The sequence below is a fragment of the Melospiza melodia genome, chromosome 20, assembly GCF_035770615.1.
Source record: "Melospiza melodia melodia isolate bMelMel2 chromosome 20, bMelMel2.pri, whole genome shotgun sequence".
Lineage (NCBI taxonomy): Eukaryota > Metazoa > Chordata > Aves > Passeriformes > Passerellidae > Melospiza > Melospiza melodia.
This window is the reverse complement of record NC_086213.1, coordinates 4,131,882-4,148,581: the sequence shown is the minus strand read 5'-3', so window position 1 is coordinate 4,148,581 and position 16,700 is coordinate 4,131,882. Positions and strand designations below refer to the sequence as shown.

The following is a 16,700-nucleotide window of genomic DNA, read 5'->3' as shown; positions in this document are numbered from 1 at the left end:
ACACAGAGCAGCTGTACTAGGTCACAGCCAGTACCTGCAGCACTCTGTGTCTGGCTGTGGGCAACTATGGACATTTAGGAAAATTATGGAACAGATCAAGCATACACTGATATTTCCTGCAATTTACCCTCTGAACAGGGGTAACTGAACAGCAGATTGCATCGACATCTCTTTGTTTAAGTGCCCTTTTAATTTAATTGCTTCTTGAACCCAATTGCATTTTTTGACTTTTACTATTATCATTATGATTCTCTAACATCTCATGACAGAGTTTTACATTTAATTATGCACTGTATGGAAGGAATACTTGTCTGCTGTCAGATAAATGAATTTGATGTTTCTTACTTCTTGCATTGTAAGAAATGGTGAAAAACTAATCCACTATTCAACATTTCCATACCATTCATGGTTTTATGAGCTCTGACGTGTTCTCTCACAGCTATTTATTTTTCCAGATTGAAAAGAACTAGTTTATTTAAATTCATATGATAGTCATTACATGCTTATGATAATTCCTGCTGGTTTTCTCTGTTTCCTAATGCTACTGTTACAAATGACTCCTCATCTTACATCTTTCATAAAGATCCAGAGAGTTTGAAAGCTGGGCTTGAGTGTGTTGAAATGAAAACCTACTTATTTGATAAGCACTTTTTTCTTTATATCAGATGGGTATTTTCTGCAGAGAAAGGGCATTCACAGGCACGAGATTTTGGAATCTGTCCCCGTGCCATTTAAAAAAGAAATATTAGTTTCCTTTTATGTAGTCAATATATTGTTTTACTTCAATTAGGCAATTGTCAGAAAGCAATATTCACCCTATTAATACCCTTTCCCATCCTGCAATGTATTAGAAAAATGCCCATTTCAAAGAAGGTGCAATGAAAGCATTCTTTCTTTACACAGACAGTATCAGCAAAAGCTTGGATTATGAATAAACTATACAAAAGTAGGTTAGTCAGTGGCCTGAAAGAGTGGATAAACATTTCTCTTTTCACTTGTGCATTCCTGTGTAGTTCTCTTGCAGATTTCTGCACTATTTCAATACCTTAAGGGCTATTGCAAGGACCAGAGAGCATCAAAGAAAAGAAAAGAGTAAACCCTGGATGTTCCAGAAAGGCCACAACTTCATTCATTAACTATTTCCTTTTCATCCTGCCTCAACAACAGGACAGTGACTCTCTCCATCAAAGGACAGCCCTTGGGCTTGAATTCATCTCTTTGGGAGGCAAAGTTTGAGACCTGCTCAGAACTGTGTGTGTGTATAGTTATTTATGCATCAACTATAAATACGTTTTTACATTGCATGGAATTACAGAAATGTAGGCTGGATGTGATCCCTAAAGGTCTGGATTACTGCCAACAGTAAATCAGGCCAGCTATGGCTTTATCAGTTCGTTGAGTGAAAATCCTCTATGGATGTAGATTTCACAAAACTCAGCAAATTGTTGCAGAGCTCTGCTGGTCTTCTAGAGAAAATCTAACATCTAATCTGAACCTCCGAAACTTCAAATATTCCTTGCTGCTTATTCTTTGTTCTAATACTGCTGGGAAGAGTTCTGTGTCACTTTTACTACAGGTAACTGTAGGCTGTCACCCTTTGGCCTCCTGTTTGCCAGCCCAAACAAGCTCAGCTCCCTCAGCCTCTCCTTGAAGGTCACTGCAGAGTTAAGTTCTGTCTGCTGGGTAGATGCAGACTGGAAATTAGGATGACACTATTAACTATGAAGGTGGTGAGGCCCTGGGACAGGTTGTCTGGAGAAGCTGTGGGTGCCCCATTCCTGGAAGGGTCCAAGGCTAGGTTGGATGGGGCTCTGAGCAATCTGGTCTAGCAGAGTGTCCCTGCCATGGCAGGAGCTGGACTAGGTGAACGTAAAGGTCCCTTTCAACCTAAACCATTCTGTGATTCTGTCAATGTCTAGACACAGAAGGCTGACAGAAGTTTAAGGGTCTCAAACAAGGACAGTGAAGCCCTGGACCACTTTATGTGTAAAACTTTGCACTATTTCAGTTGTATGAATATATGCTTGAAATGTTCCTTTTGCACTTGAGCTAAGCAAGCAATCCAAAGACCTGGAAGAAAACAAAACCAAAAATCCCACCCCACTTGAAAACACCGAGTAAGTGTTGAAAGCAAATGATTATTACCAGGAATAGAAAAGCTGGACTCTATTACCATATAAAAATCCCAATCTCAGGATAAAACATCCAGGTATTTACAATTGAAATATGGATTTTAATGACACTTTGAATATATTTTCAAGAACTATGACATTTTTAATGAATATGCTTTTATCAAGAAAATGTTTTAAGCTAGTTTTTTGCTAACCTCCAGAAATATGCAGCTTGCCTGGGATACTGTACAATGCTTAAAAAACTCCACCCCCCAAAGCAAACATAGGTATTGTATGCTGTAAATTTACTTAGAATGACATGAAGATCCTCATTTGTACTCTGGAAATCTTAATATGCTGGCACTGTGAAAGACCCTGGAGATGTATTTTTCTATTTCCTTTGTGGGATGTTTGCCCTCTTAGTACTGCTTGTGCCCCAAAATGATCCCAGAGGAGCAGAGCACATACACTCATAAGGCAGCAGCCAGAGGCTTCTGTAAAAATGAAACTTGGCTGACTTTGGGGCAGTAAAAGCAGAGTGTTAACAATTGCTTGCTGAGCAACTGAAACACACCAAACTCTCCCTTAGGGATAAAAACCAAGTTACCTGCCCATTTTGTGACTCTCTTGGGTTCTTTTACTGCAGGCCTGGCAGCACTGCCCTGGCTGGACACTGGCTGGGAAATGTGTAGGTTTTGTTCTGCTGGCCCATTGGGACATTAAGTTTCTTTTGTCAGCTGCAGCAGCATTACTTTTGCCAATCTATCCCTATTACTGCTTCCCAGAAATGTTGACTTGTGTGGCTGTTCTGTCAGGCACAGGACCAATACTGACTGCCCCATATTTCTATTTTCCTGATCATACCTTTTTCTAGAACTTTCCTCTGGACTTGCAATTCTCTTATGGGTAATGATAAATATAACACCTATCACATGCCCATTTTGTCACTTCTAAATATAACTTTCCTGTACTTCAGCTTACTTAAAAGATATGTATAGCCAGTCACAAGCAATAAATCATTCTATGAGTATTTCTCCATTTCTATTGTGCCCCTTTTCTTGTTTGTAGAACAGACTTTAATACTCTGGCCAGACATACAGGAGTAGCCTTTATCTGGATCTTCTAGCATTTCTATGGAATCATGATAGTCCCACCCTTTCTGACCTTTGAATTCAGTAACCTTCTCCACTGTTTTCTAAGAGTTTCCTATATATCCTTTTTTTAAATTCCCTTTCATTTATAGGTGCTAGCAGAAGCACCTGTTGTCCTGCTCCTTTGCTTGGAAATCGCCTGGCTCAAAAATCTAATCCTCCAGTCAGGAAATTTAATCAAACTTCTTTCTCAGCTCAGCTTCCTTTACTACAACCATAGCTTGGTGTCAGACTGTACTTAGTAGGATTAACAATTCTGCATTGTTTCTGATCTAGGAATATAAAATAGTTTTGATAGATAGTATTGAAGATTGCTTTACCCCAGTCTGTCACTGGCACGAGTGTTACTCATATGTAACAACTACACACCAATATTTCACTGAGCATGCACTCCTAAGACATGACTTGCTGCAGACCTGAGAAGTGTCAGGGATTAATTTTCCAAAACAAATGTTGAGGACTCCGTTAAAGTAATATTCCCAATTAAATCTGCTTTGTCTGGTTTAGTCCACAGTAAGCCTTAGTAACACTGCAGGGTTTTCTCAGTCACAGAGAACATACATGATGAAATATTCATGATGTTGTTCATTGTCATCCCATACAATAGCCAAGCCTAAAGGTCCTCTTGTAATTCTCCTTCACAGTGCCAGATTCAGTTATCATCTACAGAGTCCTATGTACAGACAATAGCAATATTCAACAGGAAACCACCATGGGACACAGTAGCCTGCACTCCCACTTTATAAGGTCTATTTTCCCTTGCTTCTCTGAATAAGAGGTATCAAAGTCTGACTAGTGCCTCCTCTACCAGTTCTACATTTGCATGTAAAAACTCTAAGTATGAACAATTACAGGACATTACCTTTAAAATAAAGAAGAATTCATTTGTAGCTTACAAATTTTGTTTGCTAACGTATAGTTTCCTCCTGATTGAGAATGAATCTGATTTAAAAAAAAACTCAGACTTGTTTCATGCTTAATAATTTTTTTTGCCTTCACAATATATATAGATATCTCCTATCAAAATCACACAAAATTTCTTCAGGGCTCCACTTCATAAAACATATGTTTCTCAGCCTTCTATAAGCTCATTTCACAGCAGAGATTCAATATTCCTACAATATAAAATCTTTTACCATCCCTTTCAATTTCCCTTCATTGTGGTGGTATAAACCAACATGCTATGTTAGATTTTCACCTTTTTACACTTCCCAGCCCTCCCATCTGCAGGACACTGAAAGGCATTTTGGAAGGAAGGACATAAATAGATGGCATGTGCATGCATGGGTCTGTGTGATAGGTGCTACATTGACATTGCTGCTTTTAATTAGCTCGAGTTCCTTCCTGTTTTGTTTACAACGTGACTGAGCAGGATTTCCTGCACTGGTTTCAGACCAAGGTAATAAATTGTTTGGGTGATGGGATAATGAGTTTGTCTGCTGGCAGAATAAGTTAAGCTGCTAAGTGTCTTAAGAACACTTCTTAGTGAATTCACAGTGGGACTTACTCTTCTATGTCACCTCTTCTCATTTTGACAGTTTAGAATTCCAACATTTTCCAGGAGAATTTTGGGCTCCTAGGATTGGGAAGAAAAAGTATAGAAACCAAAACTATTTTGTCTAGTCAGATCCTTATTGCTTACCCCATCCCTCCTGGGAGATGCCAAGGCTAGAAACAGATATATACAGGGCAACCCAGGTAAAGAGTTTTATCCCAGTTTAATTCTACCTCAGTGGCATTCTTAATTTCTTTGAGAGGTGTTGGATTAAGTCTATTTACTTCTCTCCAATGGATAGTTTCTTCTTTTGAATTTTCAGATGAAAGAAATTTTTAAAAACTCATTAAATTACTGTAATATTTTCCCATTTTGTCCAGCAGCCACCTGAGCATATACATTTTTGTAGAAGTCTTCTTCCTGTGAACAAAAGATGAATCATACAATAGTTTTGTGTGCCTCTTACCCAGCACTCAGTCAGGACTGCCTGACTGCTACACAGGAAGGACATTTCAAGTAGCACTCATTGTAGGCTTTTTTACAAGAAAAGAGTGTCTCTTTGTATTCACCCAAAGCTATCACTTGCTTTCTGTATTTTTGTTTGTGAAATTATTCTGTTTTCCCTGTGCCTTTACTCAAGCATAGTTTGGATTCCTGAACTACTTTGACTTTGAGTGTCCTGGGCAATGGTATTTCCTTCATTTGTTTTGTAGACTGTCCTTCTTTCAGAATGGATTCCTTTTTTATTTTGTCTATTAAACTTAAGGAAAAACATGCAACTGATTCAATTACCTTTTTACCCCACTGTCCCTTCTTCAAATACTTTAGCTACATCTGCTTTCTTCAGAAGATTTTAAGTCATGGATCTCTAAAGAAGATATTTGAAATAGAGTTTCATGCCATTTTGTGAAATAGCTCATAGCTACCAGCACATGCTAAATGTCAGCCACCATTGCAAGGAAAGCCTCTGCAGGAAAATGGCAATAGCTTCCACTGGTTATTCCAAGATTTACTGACATTTAAAGATTTTCTAACTTTTCTAGAAAGTAAATATTACTATTTCTGCACAAATTTTATTCATTATTGTTTATGGCTTACACAAGAAAAAAATTATTTGGTTTTGTTAGGGTTTTCAAATCCCCAAGTGCATACCAGTTTTAAAATAATGACGATGAAAGAGATATAATGACTGGAAGATGAAGTCCTTAAGCTTTTAATACAAATGGCAGTTGATTCCCCTATTTGTGATAGTTTCTCTCTTCATAATTTTTCATTTTTAATTTCAAAGCTCTCCCAGCTGTGACTAGAAAGCTTTAATGTGAAAGCTGAAAGGAGATACTACATTACAATTTGGCTCCATTTACAAACTCTGTTCTTTTAATTACTTGCTATCTTGATAACTGGGTCTTCCCTTTTGAAAATGCTTACTTGTTCAGAACTCTTTCCTGCTAAGCACACCTCTACTGTTCCACAGGATGACCAGGGATGCTTGTGCCTCTGCAAACTATTGCAAGCATAAAAGCAGCCATCTGTTCCTTAGCATGTTCTTTCCCTTAAGCAACCAATTCCTTGTTCTTATGCTCAGAGAAGAATTTGCAATTAGCCCCCAACAAGGCCATCTGGGTAAGGCATTGGCATTATCTTGCTTTTACCCCAGCTTGTGTATAATTATAAAATTACAGCAGCACATTTTTTTCTGACCACCTGGCTACGTACTCCCTTCAGGATTCCAGAACTGGAAAAGACACTGCAGAGAAGAATGCCTATCATTATTTTACTGTTTTATGACACCTTTGGGAGTCACACAACAATTTCTTCTATTTTTATTATAATAAGCCACAACCCTCTCAAGTTCACTTTCCCTATGATATGTAAAGTAGTTTTACAATATTGTCAAAAGCAGAAATGAGCCTGTTTTGCTGGGAGTAGATGAGTGGGTATAGTGTGTATGTTTAGTATCAGCCTTGACCTTAGAACTGTGGATTTATCACTTAAGATATGGCAAGAAATTGTGTGGGATGAGGAGATGGAGCAATGCTGGGGAGAAGGACTCAGGGATGCTGCTGGGTGAGGGCTGGCCCTGCCCTGTGTGCAGGGACACAGAAACCTCCCTGTGCTGCGCTGGGCTGAGCCCCAGTGTGGGCAGCAGGGGAGGGGGGGATTCTGCCCCACTGAGGTGAGACCCCACCTGCAGAGCTGCCCCAGCCCTGGGGTCCCAGCACAGGAAGAACAGAGTGAGTCCAGAGCTGGAGTGAGTCCAGAGGAGGGCCACCATGTTGATTTGTGGGATGGAGCACCTCTCCTATAAGCAAAGGCTGAGAAAAATTTGATTGTTCAGCCTGGAGAAGACAAGGGTTAGGGGTGACCTCACTGTGGCGTTCCAGTACAGAAAGATGGAGAGAGATAAATACAAAGGCCTGCAGTGACAGGACAAGGGGGAATGGCTTCAAACTGGAGAACAGTAGATTCAGATAAGGTATTAATAAGAAACTCTTCCCTGTGAGAGTAGGGAGACACTGGTACAGGTTGCCCAGAGAATCTTTGGATGCCTGGAAGAGTTCAAGGCCAGGTGTCCATGGCCATGGCAGGAGATGTGGAGCTAGAGGGTACTTAACCTCCCTTCCAGCCTGAACCACTGTATGACTGTAAGATTTCAAGACCTGGGTTTTCCTTTCTGATACATTTCCTCATTGTTCATTGATACATTTTCCTTCTTTGGTTATTAAAATCATGACCTGGATTTGGGGGGGTTCATTTCCCAAGGTATATCACACATTTATACCATGCAACCACAGCCTAGCACTGGCATAGTATCACCTGCATCTTTGTTGGAAATGATTCTTGGTTGGCTTATTTGCTTTTTAACTGAAAGAAATGGTATTCAGTTTAGTTAAGGATATTATGATTTCCAGATGTTGAGCCAATATTAAAATATTACATTGAAGAAGAAATTTCTTAGGTGTCAAGATCAACAATTTACTAATATTTTCTTTACATCCCACAAGAGATCACCAAGTTTACAATAATTTAAAACTGTCTGTCCTCTTGTACATGTTCATAACATCTCCCAGTGTATGGAAGGGTTTAACTCTCTGCTTTTGTCCTTGGCTTACAGAATCCAATGGAGGATTTGGTAGCAGAGAGACAGTGTTGTGATTCACTACAAAATACAGTAATGAACACAAACCTCTTAAAATGCAATATCCTGTTGGTATGATTGTTCTGAGAGTTGGCCAAAAACCTATATTAGCTCTAAAAGATTTTTTTTAGACTATTAGTAGCGAAAACATTTAGACTGAGATAAAAATTTCTTGCTTGGTTATTTATCAGCTACAAAATCAGGAAAGGAAATCTGGAGTATTTGAAAACAGATCTATGATGTTTCAGGGGATTATCTGCTGTGTATTTGCATGGTGAAAAAAAATGCATAAACATATGTTTTTATACCTATAAATCTGTTGATATTTAAACTAGGCTGGAGCGTCAGATGACCCCACCTTACAAAGGAAGAAGAAAACAAACAGCCCCAAATCAGAATGTCTGGCTGAGCTTGTGTTTCAGTGTGCCCCCAGAGGCTGGTGAGTCAGCCCTGCCCCTGGCTGCCGCGGCAGTGCCAGCCTTGCCGGCGCTCCCGGGGCTGTGGGAGTGACCAGCAATGCCACCAGCCCTGGCTCTCACTGCAAACACAGAGCTACAGCACAGCCTCCATGGAACTCACAGAACACAGGATGGAGTTCTGAACAACACCCTTAGCAAATGAAAAGGAGTAATAACACAAAGTGAGGGAAGTATAAGAGGTAATTTGAAAAGCTTATGTAAATCAGTCTGCTCCTATTTCAGCAACTATGCATTTTTAAGAGGCATCTTTTCAGTATACAGCTTTAGTGCAACAATAATGAACAAAACTGTTGCAGATTTCCTTTGAACTAATAACAATACAATATATTTCATTTCCAAATAAAACAACATAAAAAGTAAATTTTAAATAAACTATATTTTCATATAATTTTTGTGTAATAAACAGTGCATGATTATTCTCTCTTCCTCTCACCAGGTGACTCTGCTGAAGTCAAGGGAGATGCACTAGACATAACTGATAAAAATTTCAGGAGAATTTAGAATTTATATTAGAAATATTTTGTTCTATTAAAAGCCAAAGTCATCCTCTTTACTCCACTGTTTGTTCCTTCCAAACTGGAGAACTGGCCAGAATACTTCACAGTTAAACAACAACAAAAATGCCCAGACTGATTATTTTCATGCCCTCTGAACACAAGCCAGACAAATGGAACACATACATATTTGCAAATAGTCTTGTAAACCAAATATACCCTTGGTTTTTGATATCCCAAATCCCTGCTGCTCACTTACCCTGGATCACTCCCATGACTCATGATGTATGCATAACATTTTCTGAAACCTAAGCAGGCTGGAAAAATATTGACCTTACCAAAAATGCATGATTAAGACATTTTCTGTATCTACTTTTGACAATACTTGAGTGATAATTCTTTTAATAATCTATAATATTTTCTAGTCAAAACATTGCATTTATTTACACCTACTTATAGGTGTAAACCAAGCAATAAACACAGCCTCCCGAGAGTTTGGTACCATGGACAGCTCCAGCTGCATCAGTGTAAATGTCACAGAGGCAGCAATACCCAGGAACATTCAAGACAGCTGCTGATTTTTAACAGACCTTTCTTCTTTCAGTCTATAGCAGCATTGGATTTTAATTTCCAAACATAATTGTGGTGGTCATGCTCAATTGTTCTTAAATGGAGTTCACCTGCTCAGGGCAGCAGCCAGAGCTGTGAGCTTCCCACAGTTCTGCTGAAGCACTATTGCTGACCCTGTTCTTTCCTCCCCTACAGAGTCGAATGGCAGAAAGTTTGCGTCTGTTTGATTCCATCTGCAACAACAACTGGTTTATCAACACTTCCCTCATCCTTTTTTTGAATAAGAAAGATCTGCTGGCAGAAAAAATCCGACGCATCCCCTTAACAGTCTGCTTTCCTGAATACAAAGGCCAAAACACGTACGAGGAGGCAGCAGTCTACATCCAACGCCAGTTTGAGGACTTGAATCGCAACAAGGAGACCAAGGAGATCTACTCACACTTCACCTGTGCCACTGATACCAGTAACATCCAGTTTGTGTTTGATGCAGTGACAGATGTCATCATTCAGAACAATCTCAAATACATTGGCCTCTGCTAAGAATCCTTGGGTTTAATCTGTTTTCCTGGAGTGATAAAAAAGGGGCTAACTTCTTCCACTTCAGTGGAAAAAAATTGGGCAATGCTTAATAGCCCAAGGAGAGAAAACGGGGAAATCTGATATATGAACACAGTTCCTCTTATACCCCTTAACCTGCTACATAATTTTCCCCAAATCTATGTTCTGGAGAGTGAGAGCCTCCTCTCCAAGAAAACCAAACACCCCCAGTGAAAAAACCCCAACCAAAAAATCAAAAACCCCAAACAAAAACAAAAAAAAATATTGAGGCCAAACTCTGTGGAGATGTTTCACCACAGTCACTGCACTTTTATTCCATTTGTCTCATTCCATTTCCTACAGTGGGAGTGTTATCATGTTCTGTGTAAGAAATGACTCATCATCCAGTTGTCCTAAAATTTTATTGACATAAAAATATAAATCTGGTGAGTGACAGATGAACTTGTTTGGAGGGTGGGGAGCAGAATGCTTGTGTTTGGGAGAAAAGCTAGTTCAAACCAGAAGCTACTACTGAATGAGAGAGTTTAAGCAAAATACTACTTAAATCTGTAGAGAGTGGGCATGCACCCACACTATTGGTATCCACAGTCAAGAGTATGTACACATCCATCCTGTATGCACATGCACATGATCTCAGCATATACTATGTACACACCTCTGCTTTACTTTCCTGTTTCTCATGGACACCTTGCCTATTAAAGGAATTGTTGGTGCGCAACTGTTTTGTGAGTTCCTAACTGACTAGCAGCTCTTTCTGCTCTTTCTGGCTTCAAATATGCAGCAAAACTACATGAAATGAATCTTTGAATAGGCCAAATCAAGGTCGGTGTTTCTTCTACTGTTAAGGAGTTTTATACATCAAAAGTCTTCTTTTACATCTTTTTTTGCCAAATCTTGTGGTGTTTCATGAAAAACCAAATTATATTTAAGAAGTAGGTTAGTGTTCCTTTTTTAATACAGATTAAAAAAATAAATCACAAAGCAATTTTTTAAATTATTGTTGTAGTGTCTGGATTGCTGAATGTGAAAGTTGCCAACGGACAATTCTGTTCCACTGCTCCAAATACCTTCTGGGTATTGTAATATTCTAACATATTTCCCAAGAAGCAGGAGCCATGGAGATTGTGTAGTGTATAACCTCAAAAGTCTTTTTTTTGTTGGTTTTTAAAATTATTTTTAAAATGTGATGTGTTATTAGAAGGTTAAAGATGAGCGATATGAACAATAACTAAATGTCTTGTTATTTCAATTTAATAATTTAAATTATTTACAGTTTAGTGAAGTTAAGGAAACTGAAGAGATGCAATCCTCAGCTCCAGGTTTCATCTCATAAAGAAACACTACTGGATGGAGTAACATTCCTGCAAAAGTTTGAATGCATAAGAAGCTCTGTGGGACTACACTGGAAAATCTCACATGGATTATATAGACCTAAGTCTTTGGTCAGTTGGTTTTTTCCCCTGCCATAGAAAAGACTTCTTAAAGACATCAGTGTAAAGTTGGTGTGTAAATAAATGTTTGATAACTGTAAAGCACATAGTACACAGAGACACAGACACACATGCACACTGGAAAATCACCTTCTACTTTTGTTCCCCTTATGTACTATGATTAGTGCAAGAAATCTCAGCCAAGGGCTCTAAGAAAATTAAAACAAAATGGTTAATAACATCAACATTTAAATTGTCCACTTCAAAAATAAATAATTCAAATGATACTGAATGTGTCTATAGTGTGTTCATTAAGTAGTGTTACGACAGTTAACTGATTGGATAATGCTTGTGAAGTTTTCCTAATTTTGAACAAGATATTTTATCCCTGTATTGAGGACATGGGGTCCCTTTAAGCATTTCCTGCTAACTGTAACACCTGAAGAGCAAAGGCAAAAGAGCAAATGAGGCTGGGCCTTCAAGGTATAAAGGCACAGAGATCTGTCTGTCATGGCACACAGTGAGGTTTTAGGTCTCACTTGTAGAGAGGAGCTGCTGCCTGCTTGGGATGTTTGCACTCAGGCTGCTTGGCTTGGCAAGTTTACTAAGATCTGTATTCAGTAATTGCTAGTACAAGCTCCTCTAAACTTTGTTTACTATAAATTGCTATCATTTACTGGGGAAATTGTGCAGTATTTCTAGTCTAATTTGCTTTTTTACATGTAATATCCAATTATTAGCCAGCTGAATTGTGGAAAAGGTGGGAAGTGAGTCAGGGCTCCCTTTCCCAATGAATGGCCTGTTAGATGTTGTGTCTCCTTCACCTCTTTCCCTCACTGGACTGTGGCCTATTCAGATTAGTGAAAGAAGAGACAAGAAAAGGCCAGCATTCATTACAGCACAGCTTCCAGGTAAGAAAGCTTGATAAAACCAAAAGTGGAGTCAATTATCAGGAGGGTAACAGACACTTTATATTAAAAACAAAATCTTTATTCAACTAAGAAGGTCTTTCTACCATAAGTATTAGAGATAGTGAGGTGGACAACCTAGAACATTTTAACAAAGGCCCAAGGGGATTTCTAAAGGAGAGCAGCCAGTTCCAGTCCCCATTAAGTGAAAGTTATCTTGGAAAGGAGAAATGAAAGTAAAGCACCACCTGTGCTCCTACTTGACTTAAAATCAGAGGCATGGGGAGGAACAAATAAGTAAATAATTATGTTTAAATAATCAGGTCACATAGCAATTTCTTGCTATTAACTCTCTAATAATTTAATTCCTATGATGTTTTTGATTTTAGTATTCTGAGTAATTCATGGTTACTCTACTTTCCCTCTGAAGAATTCAAGATGTTAAAATAAATTGTTTTATACAGAGTTTTCTTTACAAAAAATTCTGATTGTATAAGAAAACTGAGGCATAGCAAAGTTAGAACTAAAAAATCTGTTGGCTGAAGACAGGTGCTGAAATTAAATCCCTTGACTCTTAGTCATCCACCTGGATAAATCATGCAATAAATTTGCATCTATTTTCTCAGTTCTCAGGTTTATCAGTGATGCAGTGCACTGCCACCTGAAAGAGCTGCATTAATACAGCTGGGATTTCACTTCACCTGGGCAACAATGACATTCACAGAAGAGATGTCCCATCTGCTGCAGTAAGAATGCCATCTGTCCTTTCAGCACTTGCACTCCATACAGCAAAACAAGTTTTGAAGGGAAAAGGTATTCTTAAAGAGTCCTTATCCACACATTCAATTAGTTATGATTTTTCAAGAGTGAAAGAGTGGAGACACTGAGAGTCAGCAGTGTAGGAGAAATATTATCTCTTGGGCTCTTCCCAAACAGAGGTTTGGGCAAGCTTAAAAATCCATCATCCTATCCATTCCACCTCAATTTTTGCCTAAAAGCATGAAGTATCCATAAATGACAGGATAGGTAATGGGTAAGATTATTAAACCTTTCCAGTGTTAACCACACCAAAATGAAAGATATTTTTTCCTAGAACTATTTTTGCAGTTGCTATTTCCAAGGTCATTTATCATTGCATAACACCCTTTCACTAACATTATCAAGTATTATATATGTCAAGTAATTGTTTTTATAAAGAGAGGAAGTTTTGCTATTAATTTCTTTAATGTTCCTAATTTTCTCCTCCTGCTGGCCCTTCTCTCTCTTCTATCCTCTACTGAACATATATATCTATCTATTTTTGTCTCTCTTCTGCCCATTATTTTTTTCATTAAGTTGTTTTTCCTTCTGGAAATGTTACTCCTCAGTGTTCTCCCAGTCTTTTGGTTCTCCTACCTTTTGGTTTTTAACTATCCCACAGTTCCTGGAAGATACTGGTACACATCTTAAATTTAGGAATCAAAAAATACTCTGTAAGTGGATTTGCTCAAAATAACCACATTTTCCTAAATGACTCCTTTTTGGAGAAAGCCCAGGTGGCCTGGCATAGAGCTAGCTGGAGTCACTGACCACCTCCCAGCTAAAACAGCCACACTTCATGCCAAGGGCATGTCCAGCTTCTGTTCCTTTTTGTCTAGCACAGAGCATGTTGCTTTATTGGCCCTGCAAATCACCTCAGCTCTGGAGAGCGGCACAAATGGAGCTTGGAGGGCTGCAGAGCTGCTGACCTCCTGAGCCAAGGTACACCTGTTACCCTAGGACAACATCCTACCTCATTTTCTGGATGGGAGGTGGAAAGTGAATGCAAGGAGCAAAACAGTTTCTTGGCTAGCTGGAAAAGGCTGAATTACCAAGCAGAGACTATTTCTGTACCTGTAATATGTCAAATGAATTACGTCAGGCCTTGTGACTCTTACTACTTATAGGAAAATATTTGTGCTTATCCTTGATTCTTCCCCAAATTGTCTCATAGCAGAAAGTTTTGCACCTTTTTGTTTTCCTTTTAAATTGCCCTCTGTATTGAGTCCATTCTACACTGACACAATTCTGCTCCAGGATTTATCTTCCAGCTCTTAAATACAGGCATACATATTTTTACAGATACATTATATTTTTAATCTAAATAAATAGAATACATGACTCAAAAAAACCCACCTTTTCCAGTAATTACTCAGAGCTGCTTTTACAGACTTTTCCATACTGATGTTCACAAAGTTGTTTAGCCCAACATATTAATATCCTTCATGTGAATGGAAGTATTGAAGACTTCCAAAAGGATGGCTTCCATGTAAAAATACATCTTTAGATTTTTTAGAATTCATGTACAGTTAGCAAGGCTCTAAGCATTCATTTAATTCTTTTCAAGCATCAGTAATGAAACTGAATTTCTCAGACAATATACTTTGCTATGAATTTAAACAGCATGGTTTTTTAACTGAACATTTCTACTGAATTGTAACTGAATTTCAGTTACAATTTTATTTTAAAAATTGTAATTTTTATCAACTGGAAGAGAAGTTTAAGACTAATGTTCAGATGAAAACACTTATGAAACTAATGCACTGTGATGAACAGATGATCCACACCTTGAATAGAAGGGAAAATGTAAAATTTTGATGCAAGATTCTGAAATACCAATTCAAGCATGCAGTGCACTGTATCTTGAGCAGGTTGCCTTAACTTGCATAAAACCTAAGTTAACTAACGAAAATGAAGATGAGCAAAAATAGACAAGATACTTCTTTTAAATGTGAGTTTCAAGGGAAATGGAATAAATTAAATCTGGAGCATAGGTGAATTTACCTGATTTCCTCTCTGTGTTGTCTACTTGAATACTGAACTGCTTAAAGCCTCCTACCTTCAGGTAACCTTGCCAGCATGTCAAAGACCTGATGGGTGTTCTTCCGACAGATATCCACCGGATCATCCAGGAGCCCAGCCAGGGCAGAGATGACTCCCCTTCGTATGAGCCCTTCCCTAGAAACAACAACGGAGGGCAGATCTAACACAACATAATAAAACTTGTATCTGTTTGAGATATTTAATCCTCAGATGACTCCCCTTCGTATGAGCCCTTCCCTAGAAACAACAATGGAGGGCACATTTAACACAACATAATAAAACTTGCATCTGTTTGAGATATTTAATCTTAACTGCTCTTCTTTATGCTGCATCTGTCTGACAAAACTTAGGAGCTGTTCTTATTTTTCACTGCAACATCACTTCCCACAGGGTTCAGTAAACTTTGGAATTGCACCCACCTGCCAATACTGTGCAAAGCCATTACAGAGAGAACTTCTGTTGTTTTCTGCCGGACAGTTCGGTCTTCATGCACCAGCAAAGCCTTCAGGCTGTCCAAGAATCCTATGAGACACCAGAATTTATTTTAACATTTCTTACTTCCAGCATTTATTTGAAAATAGCAATATTCAGTGTTTATCTCACAATTTGAAGTGCCTCAGAAATTTCAGCTTGTCCTGACAGTGAAATTCTCATTGTCATATCTCAAGTAAGGAAGAAACTTTCAAATTTCAAGGCCTACTGCCAAAAATGTCACGCTACAAATAAGCTCCCGACTCCTTATCAAGTTAAATCCTAATCCTGCAAATATAAAGTGACATAACTCTAAAAATAAGACAGTAGAGCTATTGATGTCTTTAGAAAAGCATGTTTTTGCAGGATTGACACTCACTTGTCTTTTTTGAACAGAAATAAATGTGGTGAACCATTAATGATTGTGTATGCACATATGGCACTCACCAGAGCCAAAAAACCTAACAACCCCAAACTAACAAAAATCTCACATTGCTTTGGCAATCAACTGTTCATCAAACACTAACTTAATAAATTTTGAACATGACTAGTCTCTTTTATGAGAGAAAAAGAAAATGTAAAGGAAGTAAATGGAGAAAAAAGCAGTAGCAAACAATGATTTTTTCTTGGTGTTATGTAATGAGCTATGTAGATCTACCACAGACTGCTAAAATTGCAAAAATAAACTTGTGGTTTGGGGTTTTTTCCTCCCCAAAAACCAAAATTCAGGATTCTTCCAAGCTTTAAAAATAAGTGGTGGCCAGATGTAGTAGTCCTGCTGAGTATGAGAAATTTGGTTATATTCCTTTCTTTTCTAATTTGTCATCAAGTTCCAGGCAAGTGGGTGATGATGGTGAAGGGGTTCCAACTTTGAACTAATTAGGTAGGGGTTTTTATTAGCCTAAGTTAGGAATTAGCTAAAATTGGAATAAAGTCTGGGGACATGGTTTAGTGGTGATCATGGCAGGGCAGAGTTAACAGTTGAACTGGATTATCTCACAGGTCTTTCCCAACCATAACAATTCTATGATTCTATGGAAAGAAAGATTCTGC

General features: G+C 38.3%; 2 protein-coding genes across 2 annotated transcripts in view; one reads left to right on the top strand and one right to left on the bottom strand.

Annotated features, from left to right (window-relative positions):
• GNAZ (G protein subunit alpha z) overlaps nucleotides 1-11,714 on the top strand; it is a 49,928-nt gene extending 38,214 nt beyond the window's left edge. The window contains exon 3 of the mRNA XM_063172877.1: nucleotides 9,635-11,714. Within this exon, the coding sequence (XP_063028947.1) occupies nucleotides 9,635-9,979 (345 nt within the window). The 3' untranslated portion in view covers nucleotides 9,980-11,714. The remainder of the gene's footprint in view (nucleotides 1-9,634) is intronic.
• Nucleotides 1-16,700, bottom strand: part of RSPH14 (radial spoke head 14 homolog) — a 72,266-nt gene that overhangs the window by 54,873 nt on the left and 693 nt on the right. The window contains exons 2-3 of the mRNA XM_063172878.1: nucleotides 15,596-15,698; nucleotides 15,193-15,311 (exon numbers count right to left, since the gene is read on the bottom strand). Coding sequence (XP_063028948.1) covers nucleotides 15,193-15,311; nucleotides 15,596-15,698 — 222 coding nt within the window. The remainder of the gene's footprint in view (nucleotides 1-15,192; nucleotides 15,312-15,595; nucleotides 15,699-16,700) is intronic.